The 23,152-nt window shown below is 38.7% G+C and overlaps 3 protein-coding genes across 8 annotated transcripts; all 3 read left to right on the top strand.

Annotated features, from left to right (window-relative positions):
* Positions 1-1,491: 1,491 nt before the first annotated feature.
* Positions 1,492-9,078, top strand: LOC135624645 (uncharacterized). 2 transcript variants are annotated; one of them, XM_065128469.1, is made up of 5 exons: positions 1,492-1,937; positions 3,638-3,764; positions 5,035-5,261; positions 5,655-6,477; positions 6,794-9,078. In XM_065128469.1, the coding sequence occupies exons 3-5, from the start codon at positions 5,037-5,039 to the stop codon at positions 8,857-8,859; spliced, it is 3,114 nt and encodes a 1,037-aa protein (XP_064984541.1). In that variant the 5' UTR covers positions 1,492-1,937; positions 3,638-3,764; positions 5,035-5,036; the 3' UTR covers positions 8,860-9,078. The 2 variants fall into 2 exon arrangements, with proteins under 2 accessions (XP_064984541.1, XP_064984540.1); XM_065128468.1 differs by having other exon boundaries at positions 1,492-2,003.
* Positions 9,079-9,806: 728 nt separating this feature from the next.
* LOC135624642 (eukaryotic translation initiation factor 5A-2-like) lies at positions 9,807-16,911 on the top strand. Of its 5 annotated transcripts, XR_010491760.1 has the most exons (8): positions 9,807-10,511; positions 11,323-12,332; positions 12,473-12,834; positions 12,970-13,093; positions 13,392-13,587; positions 13,708-13,806; positions 14,524-14,646; positions 14,725-14,754. XR_010491760.1 is itself a non-coding variant. In XM_065128466.1 (6 exons), the coding sequence occupies exons 2-6, from the start codon at positions 12,971-12,973 to the stop codon at positions 16,627-16,629; spliced, it is 480 nt and encodes a 159-aa protein (XP_064984538.1). In that variant the 5' UTR covers positions 12,562-12,834; positions 12,962-12,970; the 3' UTR covers positions 16,630-16,911. The 5 variants fall into 5 exon arrangements, 3 of the variants coding, with proteins under 3 accessions (XP_064984538.1, XP_064984537.1, XP_064984536.1); XR_010491759.1 differs by having other exon boundaries at positions 13,392-13,806; XM_065128466.1 differs by lacking the exons at positions 9,807-10,511; positions 11,323-12,332; positions 13,392-13,587; positions 13,708-13,806 and adding exons at positions 14,863-14,937; positions 16,528-16,911 and having other exon boundaries at positions 12,562-12,834; positions 12,962-13,093; positions 14,725-14,781.
* A 632-nt stretch (positions 16,912-17,543) lies between these two features.
* On the top strand, positions 17,544-22,731 carry LOC135624644 (uncharacterized). Its single transcript, XM_065128467.1, has 4 exons — positions 17,544-17,837; positions 18,014-18,136; positions 21,949-22,132; positions 22,373-22,731. The coding sequence occupies exons 1-3, from the start codon at positions 17,591-17,593 to the stop codon at positions 22,101-22,103; spliced, it is 525 nt and encodes a 174-aa protein (XP_064984539.1). The 5' UTR covers positions 17,544-17,590; the 3' UTR covers positions 22,104-22,132; positions 22,373-22,731.
* The last annotated feature ends 421 nt before the right edge of the window (positions 22,732-23,152 follow it).

Raw genomic sequence — 23,152 nt, 5'->3', positions numbered from 1 at the left:
CCGCCAAATAAACATAAAACCTGATGTAGTCGTCCAACGACGAGCTGAGTCGTGACTCAGGTCGAGGTCGACTGATGTGGCAACTCAACAACCATGTCCTCGTCATTTCTTTCAAGCTGCGCTATAATTGCCGGTGCCAACCGTGCTAACATGCGCGACTCGATCAACCGTTTAGATATCGAGCGATCAAGTCATGCGACTTGGCATGGCTGATGCGGTTTCTTTATCTGGCCACGTAGGGTAATTAGCGGTTCGGATCATACAACTTTTAGAGGAACACATCATACAAGTAAAATAAAGGAAAACAAATCGTAGTGGCTAATGAATTGCATTGTTTGTGCAGGAGTTGAATGTTGATGATGTCCGGCATGATTGGGACACAAATGGGATCCACCTCGGGTATGATCATGTACAGCTTATATCAGTAGCAGTAGCAGTTGGTGAACTAGTTAAGAAAATGAGTTTGATGGTCTATTTTGATTCACATACAATCCCTGCAGAGATCAACGATGATCCTCCACAATTCAGGACCTCATTTGTACCACAAATCTTGAATCTCTCTTGCCTTCTCCAAGGATAATGATGGTGCGGGATGAGAGATGGAGCCCCTCTTCACCTGCAACAGCGCAAGGTCGCCTGATTAAAGGCTGGTTGCTTTCTCCCCAAGGTTGGCAGAGACAACCCTTAAATGATCTATGAGCCCTTCATGTACCAATGGAATGACAGGTTGAGCTTTCCAAGCTGCCTCCTGCTCAGTGATTTTTTCCTTTTTTTCACTCTCTCTCTCTCTCTCTCTCTATATGTATATATATAGTACATTTTAGAGAGAGAGAGAGAGAGGATGTTGTAGTTATAACATCCTTTAAGCATATTAAAGTCCATCCATGATTCCCCCAACTCCACAATGGGTTGAAGGTTGTCATGTACTGTGCATGACCCTAACTGAGCTAATTATAAATAATGTCTAAAAATCTTTTGGAATGTGGTCTGTGATCTCCAAAAGTTAACCCACCAGGAAAGCTTTAACCAATCTAAATCACAATACTAAAAGAATCTGAGTTGATAAAGGTTTGGTTTTTCTTTTGGGATCAAAAAAGGTTAGTCCACTTGACCCTATGTTTAACTCTTAATCAATCAAGCAACTTCCCAATTCCAACCACAGCCAAACCCCACACCAATCTGGACTTGTTATTAAGAGTAAAACCTCAGCCCCACACAAACAAGCGCTGTCATTATAGTTATAATCTGATGCCACCACTTCAAATCTTTCTCACATATATTTTTTTCTTGGGGGTGTATGAATGGCACATGGTTCATCTCATTCCCAGTCTGGTAATAATCCCCAAGTGGAGTGGCATTGCCAGTTTGCCACCAACTTTTGTTTAATCCCTGGGTGGCCCCACACCAGCCTACAATTCTAATTTGTCAATATCCACAAACCCCATGGGAGTCAAAAAATAGTACAAAAAAAAATGGGTAGTGATGAGAAAAGATGGCTGGGTTTTGTAGATTTTAGGTCTGCTATTGTCCTTTTTTGCAGCACAAGAAATAACATCATTCCTTTTAGTTCTCCAGTTTTTCTCAGCACCAGGAAACAAGGAAGGTGGGGGAGAGAAGGAGAATCCCAAACTCCAAATCTATTTATTACAAAGATATTATTGTGAGGAATTTTGAGGGGAAGGAGGGGTGGGGGGGTGGAAAAAAGGAGAGAGAATATTAAGACCAGAGGTTGACAAGTTTTCTGTCACTGTTGTTGGAAGGTCGTTCGATGTTGTGGAGATTTTCTTATCTGGGATCTCCCTCTCCTCCCGAGTTCCAACCTTTTCTTCTCTGTCCGAGTGCGTGCGCTTTGTGCCTTCCAATCTGATGGAGATCTGTAGCCTTTTTCTTCCTCCAATGGTCTTCCGTCACGGCTTCTAAATATTCTTTGCTGCCCTGTACCTCCTCGACTCTCTCTCTCTCTCTTTCTTTTCCGGAATCACGACGCCTTTGTAATTACGGAGGTAAATTTGCCTCGCGTCGCGCCGCGCCGTATCTTCTTGTTCATGTGGATTTCGGGTTTTGCTTGCTTGTTGGGTCGTTTACTATCGAATTATCGCGTCATGGCGAGATTTTTGGCTTGGGGATCGTTGTCTTCAGCTCGTCTGTTCTATGTCGAGCAGTTCATTCTTTTGTCAGCGATCGGTGTTTCTTTTTGGTATCGCTTGATGGTTCTGTGGATCGAGGATTTGCATTTTATGATGCTTGTTTTGGCCTTAGATGGAGATCTCCCTTTTTCTTCGTCTAGGATTTTGCTTGAATCTGTGTTCTCAATCTAGAAAATGTTGTGCTTAGATTATGATTCTAATCACAATGTGCAGTAGATTTTGCGTTATATTTTACAGCTGGGCTTAAATTATGCTATTTAGGGGTTGACTTTGAGTTGTAAAATCACGCGTCAAGTCTAGACTCTTGTTCCTTGTTTCTGTAAACAATATTCATGAAAAGCATGTTGCTTCTGATCTGTTACTTAACATTCGCCGCTTTCGTCCATGAATGGAGATTTCTATTTTATGCCAACACTAGAGGCCTCACATTCCCCAGCACTAATAGCGTAGGGAAATTCCAAAATTGTTAATTCAGTATTAGGAGGTTGGTCCTTCAAGTTGACATTGTTCAAGGCTTCTTTTACTTTGATGTATAATGCGAACCAACCTTAATTAATGACTTGATGGGTAAATCTTGCTGACAATTTCTCTCTATCTCTGCCATATCGCAGCTGGTATATTCTATTGTTAGCCATACAATTATGTAAAGTTTTGGAAAACTACCTAGATATATCTTATACATTATTGAGATTCGGAACTGAAAGATGAACAGAGCCTCTGAATTGCCTTTTACATGTTATCTCATTCTCCTCAATCGTCATACTTTGTAGTATGTATGAATGTGCACTTGCACATTTCATAGTTTAAGCTATCTGTCAAACTACAAGGCGATCCTTTCTTTATATGTATCAAAGGTCATGTCTGAATAACTCATGCATGAACCACCTTTAATTGGCCATCATAGATTTTCCTTCATTAAAATTTTCCCAGGTTGTCTCTTAGATAACTTATTTCTTACAACTATGATTAGGAAGATGATCTTCACTTTGCACCTGGGTATATTCGCTGCGGTTATGTTTCAAATAGTTGTAATGTTGTAATTGTGAGTGCTGACAACAGGACCAACCATTTGGAGTTTCCTTGTTAAAATCCTGCATTACTTTTGCTTTTTCAGTCCCTAATCTGTCTGCTGGTTTCTAGCAATGCTGCTATTTTCAATTCTGAATATTGTAAAACTAATGCATAAACAAACTGTTATTGATAGCCTCATCAACAGATCCAGCATGAAAATATTGCTGATGACAATTTTCAGAAGATGGGTATGCTAATATATTCTTTAAATTTTATGCAAATTGAAACTGATTGAAATCAGTTGATATTTTTTTAATTGCATACTTTTCTGATTTCTACATAGTTTACAATCCTTTCACTTATTCATCTTTCCATATTCAATTATATGTTCAGCGTTGTGCATTTCTTACAAATAATTATCTTATGGTAGTTCTTTTGTAGGTAAATAGAAAATTAATCAGGTTTTATTGTTGTCCCAGGCGTGAAATATATGAAACTTCTGAGCTTACAATGTAAACAGCAATATATTGTGTTAATTCTCTAGCAGCTGAGCCTATTGGCAGATTGTTCTGCTGGACACTTTCTATTGCTAGTCTTCTTTAACTGGTAATTTGAATTGTTCTAAGAAAATTTATTGCTTATCTTTTATGTTCGTACCAACTTAATCCAGTATACGGCTGATGGTTTGCTTACTTGCGCTCTAGTCTTCAATATTTTTTGTTTTTTTAATATACTTATTTGAAACTTAGTTATGGAGAAGTAGTAGGCGTGAGATGCCATTATTAGTCTGAAGACCCTCTGCATTATATAGGTTAAGATGATAATGGTAGTGGTAGCAGTAATAACAAAAGTAGTAATATGTATGCTAACTAAATTAAGTTTGTCCAGTAATATCACTTTGCTGCAGTACTCTATAGTAATATTTGTTGTGAAAATAGTGGTTGATCCTCTTGAAAAGCATCACTATGCCAAAATATCTGTTTAAAAATGTCCTGAAGATATTGTTTCAGCCTGTAAAAGAGCAGGTGAAATGAGTCCATAACAAACCAGTTCTCGATAATCTGAATTCAAGGCTATTAGTGAAACTCAACTACATTTAAATTGTCTGTTAGCTTTGTTTTTTCCTTGTCTATAATTTAATTAGTGCATAACCTACATAAATGTTAAGATCATGCTTTCCTATAGTAAACATATTATGTGAATATCTGAAAAGTAATGTAAGGGACATGTAGATAGTAAATATCAACAGATGCACAAATGCAGAGCTGATTTTGATGCAGTAGGTCAACCGAAGACTAACTTCTAGGGCTCTATAATACTTTCACTAAAGCTCAGGTTCTTCATTTAACATTTCACTTAGATGAATGAAGAAGATTTGGTGCCCATAATTTAGTAGAGTTCCGAATGAACATTTGACAGCTTGTAAGAGTGTCCAATAACTGAGTCAAGATTTCTGTTTATCATACTCTAAACTAAGAGGAGGAAGTGAGTCACCAATCAGATCTTTTTTTAATGCTTACTTGCTACGTTACTAAGTACTTTGCTTGCTGAAAACAACATTGAAAATCAGGAACACAAGTCATTAATCTCATCACATTTTTTCTTCAGTATCCAAGTTGTTTGTTCTAAAAATGACTTCAGTCTCTCTTCATGTTAAAGAGTGCTAAGAAGTATGGGACTCCCATAAGCTTATCTAATATTCTTTTCTATACTTGTACCAGTCATTTTTGTGTTTGCTAAGAAGCATTGTGCTCATGAATCTCACTACTGCAATAGAAGTAACTTGTAATTTGGAGATCCTCAATCAATAGAACTTAAGAAATGCATCTCTTAAGATCTTGTTATAATTACTTCTTTTGACCTGGAATTTTCTTAGGAATGGGAACAAAAGTGCAATGTAAAAGCTACCTCCCAGGATATCATCCAGCAAGGAATCTAATCAAGGACAGAAACTTTAGTTGGAATCCTTTTTGCGAGGATAAAGCCTTGAACGATCAACTATGCAATAATTTCAAGTCAAGGGGAGTCAGTAGCTGGTCAGACTATGACAAAGAAACGTTGAAGCAAACTATGATTGAACATGAAGCTATATTCCAGAAGCAGGTTTGTTTTCAAATCAATGTAAAATTTTGATTATAACATTATACTGAATCCTCGATGCTATCTTTCTAGATGTTATACATGCACTGTGAGCAAATCACATGTAATAGAGACTACCATATGGCTTCCCATTGTATCTTCATGTCTCAAGTTATTGTCCATTAGACACCCTTTGAACCAAAGAAACTTGTTAAAAACTTCTGGTAGTTTGAAGTATACGATGCTTCTGTTCTCTTTCTGTTGAAGTTACTGCATTGGTCCTTCAGGATACGAGGATGTATTTTGCTAAGATACTGGTTGGTCCTTTTCAGGGCAGGAAAATGAACATTTATCATTTATCGTATTTTTTTCAGCAGAAACTGTTTTCTAACAGTCAAGTTGCACTTTTTGATCCAGGTTTATGAACTTCATCGACTTTATAGAATACAAAAGGAGTTAATGCATAAACTTAGGAATAAACAACCGGACAGATCTTCTGGACCAGCGGAGACATCTAAGTTGAGTATGTTTCTGTCTCAAATGCCTCCTGAATTTGGTGAAAAGATGTGGCATCTACCCCATCCTTCTCTAGCAAATACCAGTCACACTACAGCAAATGTCAGAGACAATGATGATGACAGAGTCTCAAACTTTCTGAAGGAAGGTGCAACACAGTGCAGTTCAACTAAAAGTGGAGGAAATTTGAAGGATGATGGACCACATACTAAGTTTAAGACAATTCCTAAAAGAATGTTTGACCTTGATCTTCCTGGTGATGCTTACATTGAAAATGAAGATATAGAAAGAACAGAAGGGGAAAATGTCTCTGAGCCATGCATCATGACTGCTGAAACTCTTAAGAGGATTAGTGGAATTAAGGCTGATAACAATGTCAAGTTGACTCTTGGCAATGTTGAAATCCATGTCTCCGGTAAAGATATTTCAAAATCAGATTTGCATCCTAGAAATGGTCTATCCATTCACAGGTTGGCTGATCTGAATGAGCCTTTTAAAGATTCATTTGAGGAAGGTGCTATAAGTTTAGGTTCTTATAAATCCAGTGGCTTGAATTCGGACATTGAAGAACTTCAACAGCCATGGAACCTGACAAGATCAAAAAGTAATTCTCCACAAAGGAACCTTTTCATGGATAAACACATAAATGAAGTTAGCTTGAACTACCTCGACACAAACAAAGTTGAAAGGGGACGTCAATGGCTGTTATCACATGGTGATTCTGGTAAGTTAAATGGCTCATATTTATAATGATCTGGTAACTTGTTTATATTGATGCAATTTCTCAACCACAGATACCTTCTAAATCTCAGACCTCAAGATTATTCATGATTTTAGCTTGTTGGGACATATTGTTTGCTGTTCTCCTTGATGACTATAACCACAGGTCCTCTACCAAGCGATGTCATATGCACATAAATTTTTTATTACTCACTTTCCACTGCATCTCTAATTATTTTTGTATCTTTTATTAGGTTTTAATGCTCCAGATGTTTTGTATATAATTCAAATTTTCAAAATATCTATTTTGTTATTCCCAGGTCAAAGCAAAATTGTTGTCAATTCCATCGATTCTGGCCTCTTTAGTGAGAAGTATCCAATGTCATCCGAGTCAATAAAGCTGAAACTTGATAAAGCTCGAGAAACTCAGTTGCCTGATCAGAATCAAGCAGAGATGTGGTTTGGAGATAAAACTACCCACTCCACTGAAATCTTTGGACGTCAAGATTATGTTACCTCGAACTATCCAGGATGCACATCTTCTCAAGTCAGCTCTGCATTGTCAGTTGTATCCCCTTTTCCCTGTGCAACTTCTGCATCTGCATTGACTCCTTGGAGGATGCCATCCAACAGTGTAAACCAGATTCCGATTGCAGTTCAAGCATTTCCATGCTTCAGTAGATCATCAACGTTGAATGGACAGGGCAAGAACTACAATGCAGCAAATCAAAGCAACAGGCGTGTTTGTGACAAAATAGATTTCAATGGTGATCTGCAGCCACATAAAAGACTTGATTATAAATCCTCCTCCCCTGTGAATGGTCATCATCATGGTATCCAAATGTGTTCTACTTCAACAGGAATACACCGTTCACCATGTAATCTAGAGAAGCCAAACCTTGATGCTCGTTGCAATACTTCACCATACAAGAACTCCAAAATTCATGAACCACTTAAGTGCTCAAGGGACTTGCAGTTTATAGATATAAACTCTGGAAAGGATTTGAATCTGAACCAGGGAATCCTTGGTGGTATTCAATATGGCTTCACGAACAGACAAAGTTTTGCCAGAAAGCATGATGAATCATCAAACGATGTAATTTGGCTTAGAGAAAAGCCTTCTTGCAAAGGTTCTGCTGAATGTGACATGTTTGTCAAGGATTATACCTATCCTTCTAAATTTCTATCAGAAAAAGCCAAGGATAAAGGTTCTTCTGTTTGTGCCTTGAGGCATTCTTTGTCATCATTTGACATCAACGAAAGCATAACTTATAGAGCCATAACAACTGACATTTTGAATGTCGAAGGAAATTTTAGTCCACCAGATAACTCCCATAGGATTTTTGACTGCTCAAATTCTGTTTCATGTGATGGACAATTGTTTGTCAATGATCTGAAGAGGCATGGGAAAGGAAAGGCAATTAGAAACCCAGGCTTAAGAAATGACATCAATCTGAACTCTGATCTCATGCCTGCTGATGGTGTTAGGTTGTTTGGGATGTCAGCGGAAGATGAGAGACAGACTCCATCATCACTTTCTCTGGCAAGGGTTGCTGACAATCTAACTAGTAAAATTGATTTGGAAGCACCAACTGATGAAATGCAAGAAGCAAATAATTTTTCATGGGTTGAGATCGTAGATATGAATTGCCCAGTGACACAAGTTGCAATGAAACAAGAGAAGACATCCTTTGGGGATGCTTGTGCAAGACTGGCAGCAGATACTATTGTTTCCATCTCAGTGGATGTTCGTGATCATATGCAGCCCCTTTGCTCCTTTGCTCCTTCATCATTTGATTCCTTGTATCTGTTGGCAGAGGCGGTTAAGTCCAATGCAGAAATTGAGGCTTCAGATGATGATGGTGGATTAGATACTTTTGAGTCATTGACATTGAAGCTGGAAGAACTCAAGCCAGATGAGTACTCTTGCAAACCATGTCAACAGGAGAAGCCAAAGGATGATGAGAAGTCCATGGCCTCGCTGCTTCTTCCCAGGCCTCGTAGGGGCCAGGCAAGAAAAAGAAGGCAGAGGAGAGATTTCCAGAGAGATATCCTACCAGCACTTGTGTCATTGTCGAGGCATGAAGTGACTGAGGATCTTCAGGCTCTTGGTGGAATGATAAGAGCAGGTAAGTCCCGACAAACCAGTTCCGCTAGGAGGAGCACAAGCCAAAACATGCCAAGTTCTCGATCTAGGGGGAGGGGACGGCCAAGGAGTTTGGCCATCACCATTGCGGAGGTTTGTGATGACAGTCCCCCTCGGTTACAGCCTACTCATACCGATTTGGAAAATGATGGGAAGAATATTATGGCATGGGGAAGGACGACAAGGAGGTGTCATAGACAACGAATACCATTGGGTCATGCATTCGCTCCACAGGAGTAGTTCTTAAAGAAGTATACTTGTCAGGGTTGACGAAGTGATAGTTTTCTCAGTTAATCGCTAGAGTTAGACATCAGATGCATTGTACATGTTGGCTGTCGATTGAGCAAAGTACAATGTGCTTTTACGCGTTTGTAGATTTCATGCAATAATTGATGAACTATTTGTTCGAAAATAGAACTGTAAGAACCATCGGATTTAACGAACTCTTCGACTTCTCAAGTGTGTGATTGATATTTATCTTTATAAATGAAACATATTATATACCAGGGAAGAAGATGATCAATTCAGGATAAAGTTGTTTAAATTAGCTGATTTAGCCTCATGTTTTTGTCTCTTTCATATTTTTATGCCTCATGTTTAAAATAGCTGACTTCGCCTATGTTTTCCTCTCTTTCACATAGTTCATTGCAAGTATATCATTTTGTATAGGGTTTCAAACTTTGTTTCTTTCCAATTGTAAAATTCTACGGGATATTTCTTAGATGCTTTGTAAAATAATATGATTAAAATTGATTTATAAAGATTTAATGAGTGTATTATTATAAAAGTTTGATAATCGTTTGAGTAAAAAAAGGATTATTCATGAAAAACATAAAAAATTAATTAATCACTATTTCTTCAATTGATTTATTTTTTATTTTTTATTTTTTATTTTTTATTTTTCTCCTCTTCAATCGAACCAAAACGTAGAAATTTGGCTTAATCACCATTGCACGAGCAAAAATATGTGGACGGATTCACAGCTGTCCCATCCAAACCAGAGTACAGGATTTCGGATCTGTTGGGGTCCTCTTTCTTTATGCGGGTCCCAATAGATCATGTAGAGGTGTTGCGTAGGTGGCAAGTTCTTTCTGGATGCTGCATGGATACCGACAGCTGATCTGATTTCAGCGCATTCCCGGTATATTAAATAGTCTCGTCATACGTGTTCCTCCCCGAGGCTGTAAGCTGCCTGTTTTTGCCATCCCGAGGAAGGAATCGAACTCATGGCAGCAACGGTGAAATCCCGCGAGTTCGACGTAATCATCCTTGGAGCCTCCGGATTCACCGGCAAATACGTCGTCCGCGAGGCCCTCAAGTTCCTCTCCTCCGCCTCGGGCCCCCTCAGGTCCCTCGCCCTCGCCGGCCGCTCCCCCTCCAAGCTGGCCGCAGCCCTTCAATGGGCCGCCGCCGCATCCCCCCCTCCGCCCCTCTCCCTCATCTCCGCCGACGTTTTCGACCCTACCTCCCTTCTCGCTCTATGTCGCAGCACCAGGATCATCCTCAACTGCGTCGGCCCTTTCCACTTCTACGGCGATCCCGTCGTCGCCGCCTGCGTCGAGGCCGGAACCGACTACCTCGATATCACAGGTGAGCCCGAGTTCATCGAGAGGACGGAGACCAGGTACCACGAGCGGGCCGAAAAGGCGGGATCTTTGGTGGTTTCGGCTTGCGGGTTCGACTCGGTTCTGGCGGAGCTGGGGCTCATGTTCCATTCCCGGCAGTGGGTGCCTCCGGCGGTGCCGAACCGGGTGGAAGCGTATTTGAGCGTGGAGTCGGAAAGGAGCATCGTGTTGAACATCGGAACGTACGAGTCGGCGGTTGTCGGCATGGCAAACGTGGGTCGGTTGCTGGATCTCAGGAGGTCGAGGCCGAAGAGTGCTCGGCCTGTGGTAAGCAACCTTCCTCGTTATAGATGTGATCTCTGACCTATAAATATTAGCTGAGAAAGGGGTTGTTTTCTTCTGAGCATGTCATGATTTGGTTTTTAACCCGTGTGATCTCAAATTCTTCTTCTCTGATTTGCATTTGTCGAACTGTCCAAGTGTTTAGCTTCAATCCACTGCACTAGATGAATGATGAATCCTTTTGGAGATCCTTGTCGCACCTGAAAACAGATTCTATGAACATTATAATATATTTTCTGTTCATTACAAAACACTTATCTTTGTGCTTCCACTTCCAAGTTGGTTCTAGTAATCTAGCAACATTCAATCTGTTCTCTGAACCCTGAAGCTGGAGTCTGTTTGTACAATGTTCTAAAGAAATTTGAATTTATCCTCTTGATATCTGTAACCATGTTATTTCTCAATGTTCTGTTCAGATTGCAATGCTTGTCTCTCTATTTCATGCCCTCATTACAATCTTTTGATAATGAGGTCTTTTGATGCACAATGGTTGTTTGTGCTTTAGGATTTTGATGATGGCACTAGTTTGTTTCATTTCTTTGGTTCATCTTTGTGGTTAGTAACTTTAGACTACACATTTGCAGCAATTGTATTTGTGAAGAACATTCTGTCCACCTTTGGTGACAAGTTTGTTGATTGAATTAAAACCAAAATTTCTGCCCAAATGTTTGCTTTGTTTATTATTTTGATCAAACATGCAATAGACTTTGTGTAAAAATAACAGGCAGCAAAAACCTTGTAGATTTGAGCAGTATGATTTTGCCTTTGGTAGCACTGCTAAGATCCCACATTGCAGATTGTAGGCCCCCCACCTGCCAAAGGACCATTGATCGAACATAATAAGACACTCGGGCTCTGGGCAATAAAGCTACCTTCCGTTGATGCTGCAGTTGTTCGAAGAACACATGCAATACTAGCAGAGCATCCTCATGGCCTTGCAGGCGTCAACGAAAGTGATGAGTGTGCAGAGAAGAGGAAGTTGTACTGGTCAACAGTGAAGCCTATCCATTTTAGTGTGAAGATTTGTGCCAAATCTATACTGGGCATTTTGCGGCTCGTAGTAACTGGATTGTTCCTTGGGCTCTTTGGAATGTTTGCACTTGGGAGATCAATTCTGTTGAAATTTCCATCAGTTTTTTCTCTTGGGTGGTTTAGAAAGACTGGACCTACGGAGGAAGAGGTCAGAAGTGCTTCTTTCATTATGTGGTTCATCGGGCATGGCTATAGCGACGGCAACCTGGCTTCGCAAAGAGGTCGGAAACCAGACACAGTGGTAATTACCAGGGTATCTGGCCCTGAGGTGGGATATGTGACTACTCCAATCATCCTACTTCAATGTGCTCTTGTTGTATTGAGCGACCGTGACAGCTTACCAAAAGGTGGTGTTCTTCCACCCGGAATAGTCTTCAGCCACACCAATCTTCAACGGCGCCTCGAAGAAAATGGAATTTTTTTCGATGTCATCTCTGTGAAGCCTTCTTCACTGCATCGATTTCTCCGTTCCAGTTCTCGCAAACAAATGGAAGTAGTTTTGCTTTCTTTCTAGCCTGAGATCTGTATTCTTCCAAGATTTATAAGATACTGCTTTGCATCCAAACTTAGTTTTTTGAGATCGACTTTGCGGAAAAATAATGAGAATCTTTGCTATTCTCAACAAGTATTGTGCTATTATGAAATTAGTAGGGAAATTTGCAATTTGTTCTATTGCTCTAGTATGAATTTGCAACTGAATTTGCAATTTGTTTGTTGCTACAGCAAGGAGATGAATGCCTGAAAAGAAAAAGAACAAAAATAGATCTGCAACTGGTGAATACTGTTTGCTGTTCATATATGCAGCAAAGAAATAATAGCTGAGTTTGAACTCAGATTTATTATTTATGTTCATGCGAAGTTATTCTGCACATTATTTGGACCAATGAAACTAATTCTTACAATTATGATCTCAGGACTTCACTCGATGGTTTGCCGAAGCCTAATCTATTTGCTTAATGAGAACGAGATATTTTTTGGCATCACTGCAAAACTCGAGGCTCTCATTCCTCGCGTCTTCGACTCCAATATGTTCAAACGCATAAATATGGCAGGCTTAAATCCCGCCCTTCGTAAAAGCTCATCCGCATCTGACGGCTGGATCTGCTGCGGACGCGACGCGAGGATAGGGGCGAATTTAATCGAAACCCTAGGCCGCTGCTGGAATCCGGGCGGTCCTCCCTTTCGAGGCGTGCCGCTATTTAAGCCCTTCCGCTGCCCCTCGCCGCCACCTCCGCCACCACCGCTTCCCCGGCTTCTTCCCTGACGATCGATACGGGTAGCAAACTCTAGTCACTTCGATCTCTTTTTTCTGTTTTTGGATCGCCCGATCTAAGTTTTTGCTTCTTTTGGATCGCTGGATCGGTCTAAATCTCGTTTCGTTTCTCCCTATACGGATATCGGAGTCAAGCAGCATGTCGGACGAGGAACATCATTTCGAGTCGAAGGCCGACGCTGGGGCTTCCAAGACCTATCCGCAGCAGGCCGGAACTATCCGTAAGAATGGGTACATCGTCATAAAGGCGAGGCCGTGCAAGGTTGATCTCGATCCGATCTGACCTAGTCTGTTTTATGTTCATTGGTTCCTGTTGCTTTGGTGAAAAATTTTGACTGTTTGATGGATTTCATCCTACGCTAATTGGTCAGGAGACGAGTTTTGTTGGGGCTTCCCCATTTTTAATGACATTTTGATTGATTTTCCGAGTTTTGTACATTTCTGAGTAATTGTCGCAACCATTGATGTTTTTTATTTGCGTGGTTTATTTATAGATCTATTGAATCTTAGTTTATTGTATCTATTAGATAGATCTGGATCTTTATGTTTGTTGATGATAGGACTTCTGGGGATCCTTCTCAGAGGAGTTGAGGTCTCATTAGGGCTAATGGTTTCATGCAAGTTTCACTGTTTACAAGGAAGCCTTGTTTTGAGAGTCAACGCATAGTATACGATTCCAAAGCTTTGCATTTGGATCCGGTCCTGTAAATGAAGATCACTGAATGACAAACGTTGATTGCTTCAGCTACTTGTGCAGTAAGCAGTAGCATAATATGTTCTATTGCAATATTTCTTAGAAATATTTCTTGAACACATCTTGAATCAGCCAATCTTTTTTCCTGTATTTCATCTAATATTTTTTATCATGTTCTTTAGTGTGAAAATAATAGAATAGTAGAAATGTTCTGGGACGTCTTTTAGTGGGGTTATCGCCCTGGCTTGGAGGTGCAAAAACAGCCCATCTGTGTGTCTTCTGTAAGTTTAGGCCATCAACCTCTTGATCCCAAAAGAGTTCTTAACTGTTGTTGGATGTGGGAACTTCTATTTATGTTCTTTTTTGCAAAAGTTTGTTTTAATTTTGTAATATTAGGTCATCCTTGCAATGAAAAGATGAAATATTCTTTTTTTGCATATCTGTGATATTTTGATGATAATGTTGGAATAATCATTTTTATTCTAGAATCTTTAAATCACCTCTAATAAATTTTCCATGATGATACATTTTCTTCACATTTTATCTCTCATTGATTTATTTAATATCTCAATTCTATAGACACTTCATGACAAGGAAAAATGCCTATCAAATGCTTTTTTCAATTTTTAATTAGCTTATAAAATAAATGTTATCAGGTTAACTTGATCTTTGTAGTTGTATCTTGAGTAGAATCCACTGATAGTTATCTCCCCCTGAATATTCATTTCAAGCCTCACCTGTGTTTATGTGATCTTAGACATGGTGTTTAAGTTGACCATTAAAGTGGCCAAATGTATGTGCTTAGTATACTTCTTTATAACTTTGCCTATCAAAACTAAATGAAAGAAAAGGATCAATCTAATCTGCCAAAAATCGTTATTGCTTCTCAGTAAGTTGGAACAAGTGATTGCATGATATGTTTATTTAATTTAAGCATGTGGACCTTTTTTTAATTTATGTGCCACTGTTTGATACAAATTCTGTAATTGCTCTACTAGGTTGTAGAAGTTTCAACCTCCAAAACTGGAAAGCATGGCCATGCAAAATGCCACTTTGTTGCCATTGATATATTCAATGGCAAGAAGCTTGAAGATATTGTTCCGTCATCTCACAACTGTGATGTAAGTTATTTTTTAGTTTCCATGGGTGAATATATATGCGTGTAGTTTCTCAACATTGTTTTTTCATTGGTTTTGCAGGTTCCCCATGTCACACGTACCGACTATCAACTTATTGACATCTCAGAGGATGGTTTTGTATGATCTGTAGATATGATGTTATTTTCATTTTTGGTTAGTTTATTGAACTTATATGTTTGACTCTGTCGCATGTGTCAGGTTAGTCTGTTGACTGAAAATGGTAACACAAAGGATGATCTGAGACTTCCCACTGATGAAACACTTCTTACTCAGGTTATTGCACTAGATGTATTTGCTTCTACTTATTGTGTGCATGCAACTGTCTTATCTTTTTTTTTCTTCTACTTATATTAACTTTGTTTACATTTCTCATAGATTCTTAGAGTTGACTAGTGTGTAGCTCTGATTTGGTAAAGCAGGGAGATTATGGTGGACAGCTCAGTTGGCCTCTGTGTATCTCTCAGTCTCCTGCATCTTTTTTCCACCCTTGTCGATTTATAGTCAAACCATATGTCCTATACAAACTTGTAACTGTGTTAAAATTTGCAACTTGACCTTAGGAGGCAATTAACATGGGTAAAGAACAAATTTTGTTACATTTTGTATACTGTTTCTGGGCATCTTTGATTAATTGTCTATATGATTTGAGACATAAAAATAGAGAATATTTAAAATAAAAATATATTAGATAAGGATAAAAAACATCAACCAATGAACTTCTTATTTAATTGACCCTTCTGTTCTATTAGGATGACTTGATACCTTAGGCATATGATATGATTTTGTTGTACTTGATTGTTTGCTCTGGAAAAATAAATATTTGGAACACACTTTTAGCAATGTATATAAAAAGGTTAATCAAACTTCAAATTGGTAAGTGTCTATGCTCGGACAACTGGGCTTAGTCATTTTTAGGACAGTTTTTTTGTGATTTGGTGTACTTCATAGGGATGTCTGAGGTATATGGCATAATAGCACAATAAGAAATAATTCTTGTTTTTCTTAAACTTTTTTCTCAGTCGTGGTTCTGCAGTGATCTTTTGCTTCAGATTCTCCAAATTTTATTTTTTTTAAAAATGTATAGGTTAATGACAAATGTGTGCCACGTGCTAACTCTCTGAATAGTATATATACAATTATAGTTATGACAATGAACTTCTGGTGGGATATGAATTATATATGTGACATGGGTCCCCTTGAACTGGATGAGCAATCAGAAACAGTAGGATTTGTATTTATCTAGAACAGAGATCGATGGGTGCACCCACTATGATTGAGCTTGAAAATTACTGCAAGTAGTGATTTAAGCAAAATGCTTGGTCTTTTTCAAGGTCAAGAATGTTCTCAGTTCAAGCAGATTTATTTCAATGTATCATGTGTGCAACTTACGTGTCTATTCAGGTTTTTTTCTGATCAACACTAGTGTGCAGGTCTTTTGTGGAAATAGGCTAAACTTAGTTCACTGTTGAAGTATATCTCTACATTTTGCTTGATCACTAGAACTATGGTTTCCATTGTGGGTGTTATACCAATGGTCTCTCTAGAATTCTCGGGGAGCATTGACGTCGATATCTAGTCAGTAGTCAATCGATCTAATCAGCACTTTCGATATCTAGTCAGTAGTCAATCGATCTAATCAGTAGTCAAGCGATCATTCCCTTAATATAAGTCTGCAGCAGTTTCAATATTGAAAAGCCTTGTTTATATTAATTATCCTTTATTGCATGTTCCTGCAAGCTACTCACACCTATTGCTTCATTACTTTGTAAATCATTTGCGGCCTGTTCCTTCTTTGCGACACAAAGTGTGGTTTTTTTTAAAAACTAAGATGTGCTAATTTGAATATCTCTATGGTTGGTGCAGCTTAAAGAAGGTTTCGGCGAAGGGAAGGACCTGGTGGTGACTGTCATGTCTGCAATGGGTGAAGAGCAGATTTGCGCATTGAAGGACATTGGTCCTAAGTAATCTGCTGGCTTTGGTTTTCGGGGCAGTGGATCTGTAAGAGCATTGTGGAGCCGTGTGTGAACTCAAGAAGATATATATGCCTATATATCATAAGACTTTAATCCGTTTGATCGGGCTGTTGCCCCCATAAACAAAAGTGCAACGTATGATAACTTGATATGGTGTTCCGCTATATTTGACTCGAGGACATGCTTTCTCCAACCATATGCTGTCAAAAGCTGTACACATGTTTACAGTGTTGGCATTTATGTTAAATATCTCTCTTTATTCTTTGCCTTTTAATTGTTTATGTCTTAGGTTTGTTTTGGCATTGTCGTTTTGAATGATCTCAGATAGTACGTATCCCATCATTGTCTTTTTCATCACATCAAAATGCTCTTCCGATTCATAGATATATCAACTATAGGTGGTATTGGCTCGTGAGATCAATTCCACCTTTATGGTTTGCCTTGCTCACTTGTTTCTGTTAATGCACCTCGCTAGTCCAACTGTAGACATACTCTGGCTATGATGTGGAGATAGAATTACATTTATCCCTGGGTAAGGTAGCCGATTGGAGAGAAAATTACGGAGATCCGGTATTGGTCTCATGGACTAAGATTTGGAGTATTTAAGTTACTCTTTGGATGTAGATTGCAATTTGTATATTTAGATTAAAGTCCAAATAATTGTTATTCTGGCATTATGTTGCCGCGATACCAAGTAAAAAAAATCGCAGGAGGCAAACTCCAGATAGTATTTCAATTCGTATATCGATCAAGTTTGCAAGCTATGGCCAATGTAAAAGTAATCGGATAAAAATATTACTCGAAATAGATGTGACCAAATCATGGGCTCAGTCAATTTTGGGTCCTGGTTGAACTTGGATCTTCTCAGGATGGAAAAGCCTAAACCCAGAACATCATAAAGCAAGACTAGTCGATTCGTGGGAGAGTTCGAGAGCGCCGTTGGGGGCGGAGGGATGAGCATTCCGTCGCCTCCTCGGCCTCGTCGCGAAAGCGATGAGGAAGGGGGCAAGGAGAGGGATCGGCCGAGGGTCTTCGACGCCAAGGCCAAGGCTCTGTGCTGGCAGAAGGCGGAGGTGGTGCCCGGCCGCCACCCCGAGCGGTGGCGCAAGGACCCCGCCGGCAACGTCGTATGCAAGCGCTTCTGGAATTGCCACGGATGCATTTGCTACGAGTACGACCACATCATCCCCTTCTCCAAAGGTGATCCTGATGCGTCGTCGGCAGTCTTTGAGGAAATTTCTATTTTGAGAGAGAGCTTGGTGAAAAGAGAGTTTGCCTTCTTCGGCTGTGGTTTTTTCGTGTTGCCATCAAAATCGTGTTTTGAGACTTGTCGTTTCTTGAATCTACTCTTCTTATAATTTATTACCTTGATGTAGGTGGGGATACAACTGCGGAGAACTGCCAAATTCTGCAGACGAGAGTGAACAGGTTGAAGTCGGATAAGCAATTGGTGGACAAAGCAGAACTGGAAGGTTTCTCATGTGACGTCAAGTTCACCGGTGCTGTTTTCTTCCATCTACACGCGATTGTTTTGTTATCATGCTCCAAGAAGTTCCTTCAAAATCTATGTTTTTGTCGTGGATGATTTTTATGGTAACGAAAAATTCAAACTCGTTGAATTTTGATGATGACATAGTCGAACTCTTTTAGGTAACAATGATAATAGAGGTTTCGGATATTATGACAAGAATAACTGAGTTTTTAAACAAAAGATGCCAAAAGTTACATGGATGGTGTGGAAGCATCTACCTTTAAGTAAAAGACCGAACGACTACAGTGAAAAAGTTACAGCCAGATACAGTTTTCATCTTCTTTTTATTTAGTTTGAAACATGCATGAGACTTTCGTATCTCCAACGTATGTCATATTTGATTAGTTATTGATAGATGTTAAAGGCTATCCCATTCAATTTATCCTTTATTTATCATAGATCTCTTCATCACTAATTTTTGTTAATTTTTCAATCCTTTCCACATTACTTTTGTAAGAGCAAGTTTGAAACACAGAAAAGTATATCGTTCAGATCAAAATTCTTTATTAAAACTATTATATATATTATATTGGTTGTTATTAGAAGGCTTCTTATATGATATTGGATCTGGCTGGTGCATAGAATCAAACTTGGATCAAGTACATCTTGCTGTTGGACGTATGGATTAATATTTGTTTTGTTGATCTATATTATATGTTGATTCACATGCCCATTCTCTTTGGTTGGTTAGCCTTTTTGATTTGCACTTATTATTGAATAGATAATTGGTCCTATCTGGACCCAATTTGAGGTATATTTACCTTCCTCTTTGTTGGTTGTTTGGACCATGCTTGTAAGGCCTTGTAGCTTGCAAACTTGTTAGCAAGTATGCCACCTGTTCTCTTGTTGTTTCTCTCTCTCTCTCTCTCTCTCTCTCTCTCATTGTACATGTTATAAATAATATTAATATTGAATATTTTGTGCATTAATTTGTCTTTATTTTACTGCATACTATGCATTTCATACGAGATTTATTTTTCCATGAGGTTCTACTCATTCGCAATTAAACATTGTTCTCAAAGAACTTCGATTTGAAGAGTCATATTGAGTGTCCTAGTCATTTTGAGTTTGTATAGTTTGCACAGCGTTCATTTCTTTTAAGTCGTAGATGATGGTGGAATCCACTAATTTCATGTGCTAATCAAACTAAAAAGATAAGCTTCTGTAACAAGAATTTATTCAAGTACATCATTGTGTATTTATCATTATATAACTTTTGTTAAGATGAGTGTCAGATGATAACACATAAAATTCATTTTTGTGTAAGATGAGTGTAATAAGATAGCACATCAAAGTCATTGCTTATATCAATCTAAAGTCAGGCAAAAACATTTGTATTACATATATACCCAAGTTGTCCATTTCTGAGAATAACTTTATGCTTAAGTTTAATATACCAATCTCATTTAATATGGTTTTCCCACTAGCATAAATTTCTCATGCTACAAGATTACATGTATTCTATGTTGCATGGAAGTAATATTCTATGTCAAATGAAGCTTTCTTAGGGCCTTTTCCTTGTTATTTTCTAATAGTTAACTTTTATAAAAAAAAAAAAAACTATAGTTTTGGGTCCTAGACTGCTCCCATGGACAAATCTCATTTCTTTTTTTTACAATTGAGAACTGCAACCAGTGATAAACCCGTTTATGTATTGCTCTTAGAGAAAACCATCTCAGAAAATTTTTGTTGAAAAGATTATGGATGTCTTGGTATATACACAGTACAAATTTGGATATTCATTATGAAGCTCACAGTTATAGGTGGTGTCAAACATTGAAACTTGCTTTACTTTGTGAGTCTGGATATTTATTGGTCAAATTATGGCTTAGCATAGATTAAATTTTCTTAGTTAATGAATTCGATGGAGAAATTTTCTAATCATGTCACCCAAGGATTGGAAGGGTGATCATTACCTTTGTGGTTGCCATTGATGTATCCATAGGTAACCTTCACATTCTCATAATGTGTTGAGCATGAAAGGTAACTTGAAGAGATCAAAGATGGAACATGGCCAAAGGCTGCAAGGGGAAATATAGGTGCTTGTGCCTGTTGAGCTTTTATGAGGCTTTGAATCATAATGTCAAAATTTTGGATTTTCATGACTTATGTTGCATGTACTCACTCCCAATAAAGGTAATTGATACTCGAAAGCTGAACTGATGGTATTGTCTTGGACAGGGTGTCATCATCAAAGAGGAATGTTGGGCTAGGAGGGTGACATTGTTGATAGTGACTGATTCTTGAGTTTAAGAGTTTAATATCAACGAAAGATAATAAGGGTGAACTTTTGTGCTAAAGTAAAGTTGCTTCAAACATTACCTTGGTGTCAAAGACTCCAAGTCATCTGAAGAGCTTGCATTTCTTCACTGTACATGGCCATCATAAAGTCCAAGAATACAAACATGCATGTATTTAAGTTTAATAATTTGATAACTAGGGAAGATGCCAGTTAGCTTAGTAGATAAAGATTTGACAGTTTATTGTAAGGTCCTGGGCTTGAATCCTGTTTTCATCACTTACCCTGTGCAAAAACATGATGAGTAGGAACTTATTGTATGTAGTATGTACATTATATATATCAACAATACAGACATTTTCTAATTGACTGCAAGTATCCCAAATGAGCTGTTAGCCTGTGTCATAAAAATCTTAGAGCAGTTCAGCATGAACAGCATAGGATATCCCATTATTGGTTTATCAGGAGCTATTTTTAAGAGCTATCTCTGCCAGGTCTGATAGTTTAGGTTATCAGCTGCCTAAAAGGCTGGGCATGTACAACCACTACTTTCGTTTTTATATGTGGGTTTCACTTTTTTTTTTTTGTAAGAAGATTAGTTTTAGACTCAAGGAGAGAATTAGATTTTCTTTTTGGCATGGTAACAAGATCAGGTCTCCCTAGATAATAAATGGAATGAGAGGATGGGAAGTAGAGAAACTGCACATAACACAGATACATGTAAGTTCAGTGGATAGGTCTACATTCATTGGAGATGAGGATTAGGGAGACTTTCACTAAATAGAAGTATGATTCAACGTGGTGGCTTTCACCCCAAATCAAAAGTCTTTTGTCTCCAGTTGCCTCTTTTAGATCTCATATACAGATGAGATGGAGTTAGGCTTCTGTATCTGATGTGCGAATGTGTTACACCATGAACTATTGTACACGTACTAGAATTATGGCTCTGAAACTTCTGTGATTTTCTTCAGCACCCTAGTATTTTAATTTAATTTATGAAAGACATTAGACCAGAAGGAATGTTGATGACAATGGAAATATTCGTCCATGCTGTAGTGATTTCTATTACTTGTTGCAAATAAAAATAATATAGCATTTTTTTTATTCCTGTTACAAATATTATGAGGCCAAAAATAGGAATCAGCAATCCATTGTGGCTTTTCCAATTTATATACTTTTCAGGAAATAAAATATCTACCAAATTGAAGAAACATTGGAAACAGTAGGGTTTCTACCTCAACAACATTTTCTACTGCATTTAGTATTTAATTTATTCTTTTGTATGAGTAACAGTAACCTGAGAACCAACATGGCTCACAATTGATGAGAGTTGTCTTAGTGATTACATCATGCCTAAGGTGACCTATAGAGTTTATTGTCATCATTGTTGCTACAGCTTATCATTGTAGTGATTACACTTGTCTTAGCAGTAAGTTCCACGTGGTGGATGATATCGAACAATTTGTTGCATTCAGCCCTTGAATCCTGATATGCTCTTATGTTGGTGGATTTTAACTTAGCACATGAAATATATCTTGCAGACAAGGAGCTCGATATCATCGAGATGGCTGCCTATGGGGATGTTATTCGACCAGGCAATCAATGTCGTTGCAGAACTGTAGCAGAAATGCTGGGGAAAGTGAAGTTGAAGAACCCGTTGGCTGCTTGTGAACTGCCATACAAGGAAAACCAATGATATGCTATCATGAATGCCTCATCCATCTGGTACCCCCTTATTTCTCTGCAGTACAATGAAACATTTGTGTGATGAACTGCCATTCCGAACCTAAAAAAAAAAAAAACTATGGTTTAATTTTTGGTAACTTGAATGACAAACTAATTGCTTAGAACAATCTGATCATTGAGCTTTATCAATCATCTGTGGCAATTGACACTGGTAACATGCGCATGTGATCCATTTGCTCTTGGCTGTACTAATTTTGAGATTTTGCTTCCTAAATGCAGGTTAAAATGTTCATCAAAACTGGGATATGCATGATATCTGCGACCCTCTCCGCTCCTTATCCCCTTTGGAGCTTGTGTGGTGTTCAAGCAAGGTACTTGTCTGTCGACAAGGCGAGTCATTAGGACTTCCAATTATGAAACATGTCATTTCATTTGGGCTTTCACCGTCGGCATTAAACCTCAAACATCATGATATGTATTTGCTTTGACCCCCTAGGGTGTTTGCCTAGGTCTTATGACAGATTGATCTACAGCTCTTTTCTCCCTCGCAAGCACTCGAGCATCATGTTGCACTTGTTGTTAGACCCAGTACACGAGATTTCCGGCAATACTAAATTTTCGAGGTGTCATTGTATTTATTTCTGGACCACTAACTTAAATTGATCTTGGGCATGTATTTTTCACATTGTCATTATGTTCATTTAAAATGAACGATTGACACCGACGGTTGTGACCACAAAAATCCTCATCCCCAAGCTATATGAGCACGACAGTGGTAAAGACAGATGTGGATGCAGCCTCAGTCCTCACCAGATAAAAAAGAAAGCCCATCATCTCACTTCAAGGTGGTGGCGTTGTGCATTTATTTTCGTGTGTGAGCAGGTGAAGTGTATCTACCTCCGTTGACAAAGCGACGACAGGAAGCACTCAATTTAAAGCGGTCGGTCGGGAAGAAAGCAGACGATGAGCGAAATGCGAAGACTCTCATCGCCGCAAGTCATCGGATGCTATTTCTGGTTAGGTGAGTTAGTAGCGTACTCCGCATTGGTTGATGAGCTG

This window comes from Musa acuminata, chromosome BXJ2-10 (assembly GCF_036884655.1).
Source record: "Musa acuminata AAA Group cultivar baxijiao chromosome BXJ2-10, Cavendish_Baxijiao_AAA, whole genome shotgun sequence".
Classification (NCBI taxonomy): Eukaryota; Viridiplantae; Streptophyta; class Magnoliopsida; order Zingiberales; family Musaceae; genus Musa; species Musa acuminata.
This window is presented reverse-complemented; position numbering and strand designations above follow the sequence as displayed.

Bases quoted from the DNA above. Each gene is read 5' to 3' on its own strand.
- LOC135624642 (XM_065128466.1), top strand. From the start codon at position 12,971: ATGTCGGACGAGGAACATCATTTCGAGTCGAAGGCCGACGCTGGGGCT. The intron at 13,094-14,523 runs GTTGATCTCGAT...TTGCTCTACTAG, and splicing joins TAAAGGCGAGGCCGTGCAAG to GTTGTAGAAGTTTCAACCTC. The intron at 14,938-16,527 runs GTTATTGCACTA...TGGTTGGTGCAG, and splicing joins ATGAAACACTTCTTACTCAG to CTTAAAGAAGGTTTCGGCGA.
- LOC135624644 (XM_065128467.1), top strand. From the start codon at position 17,591: ATGAGCATTCCGTCGCCTCCTCGGCCTCGTCGCGAAAGCGATGAGGAA. The intron at 17,838-18,013 runs GTGATCCTGATG...ACCTTGATGTAG, and splicing joins CATCATCCCCTTCTCCAAAG to GTGGGGATACAACTGCGGAG. The intron at 18,137-21,948 runs GTGCTGTTTTCT...TATATCTTGCAG, and splicing joins ATGTGACGTCAAGTTCACCG to ACAAGGAGCTCGATATCATC.
- LOC135624645 (XM_065128469.1), top strand. From the start codon at position 5,037: ATGGGAACAAAAGTGCAATGTAAAAGCTACCTCCCAGGATATCATCCA. The intron at 5,262-5,654 runs GTTTGTTTTCAA...TTTTTGATCCAG, and splicing joins AAGCTATATTCCAGAAGCAG to GTTTATGAACTTCATCGACT. The intron at 6,478-6,793 runs GTAAGTTAAATG...TGTTATTCCCAG, and splicing joins GTTATCACATGGTGATTCTG to GTCAAAGCAAAATTGTTGTC.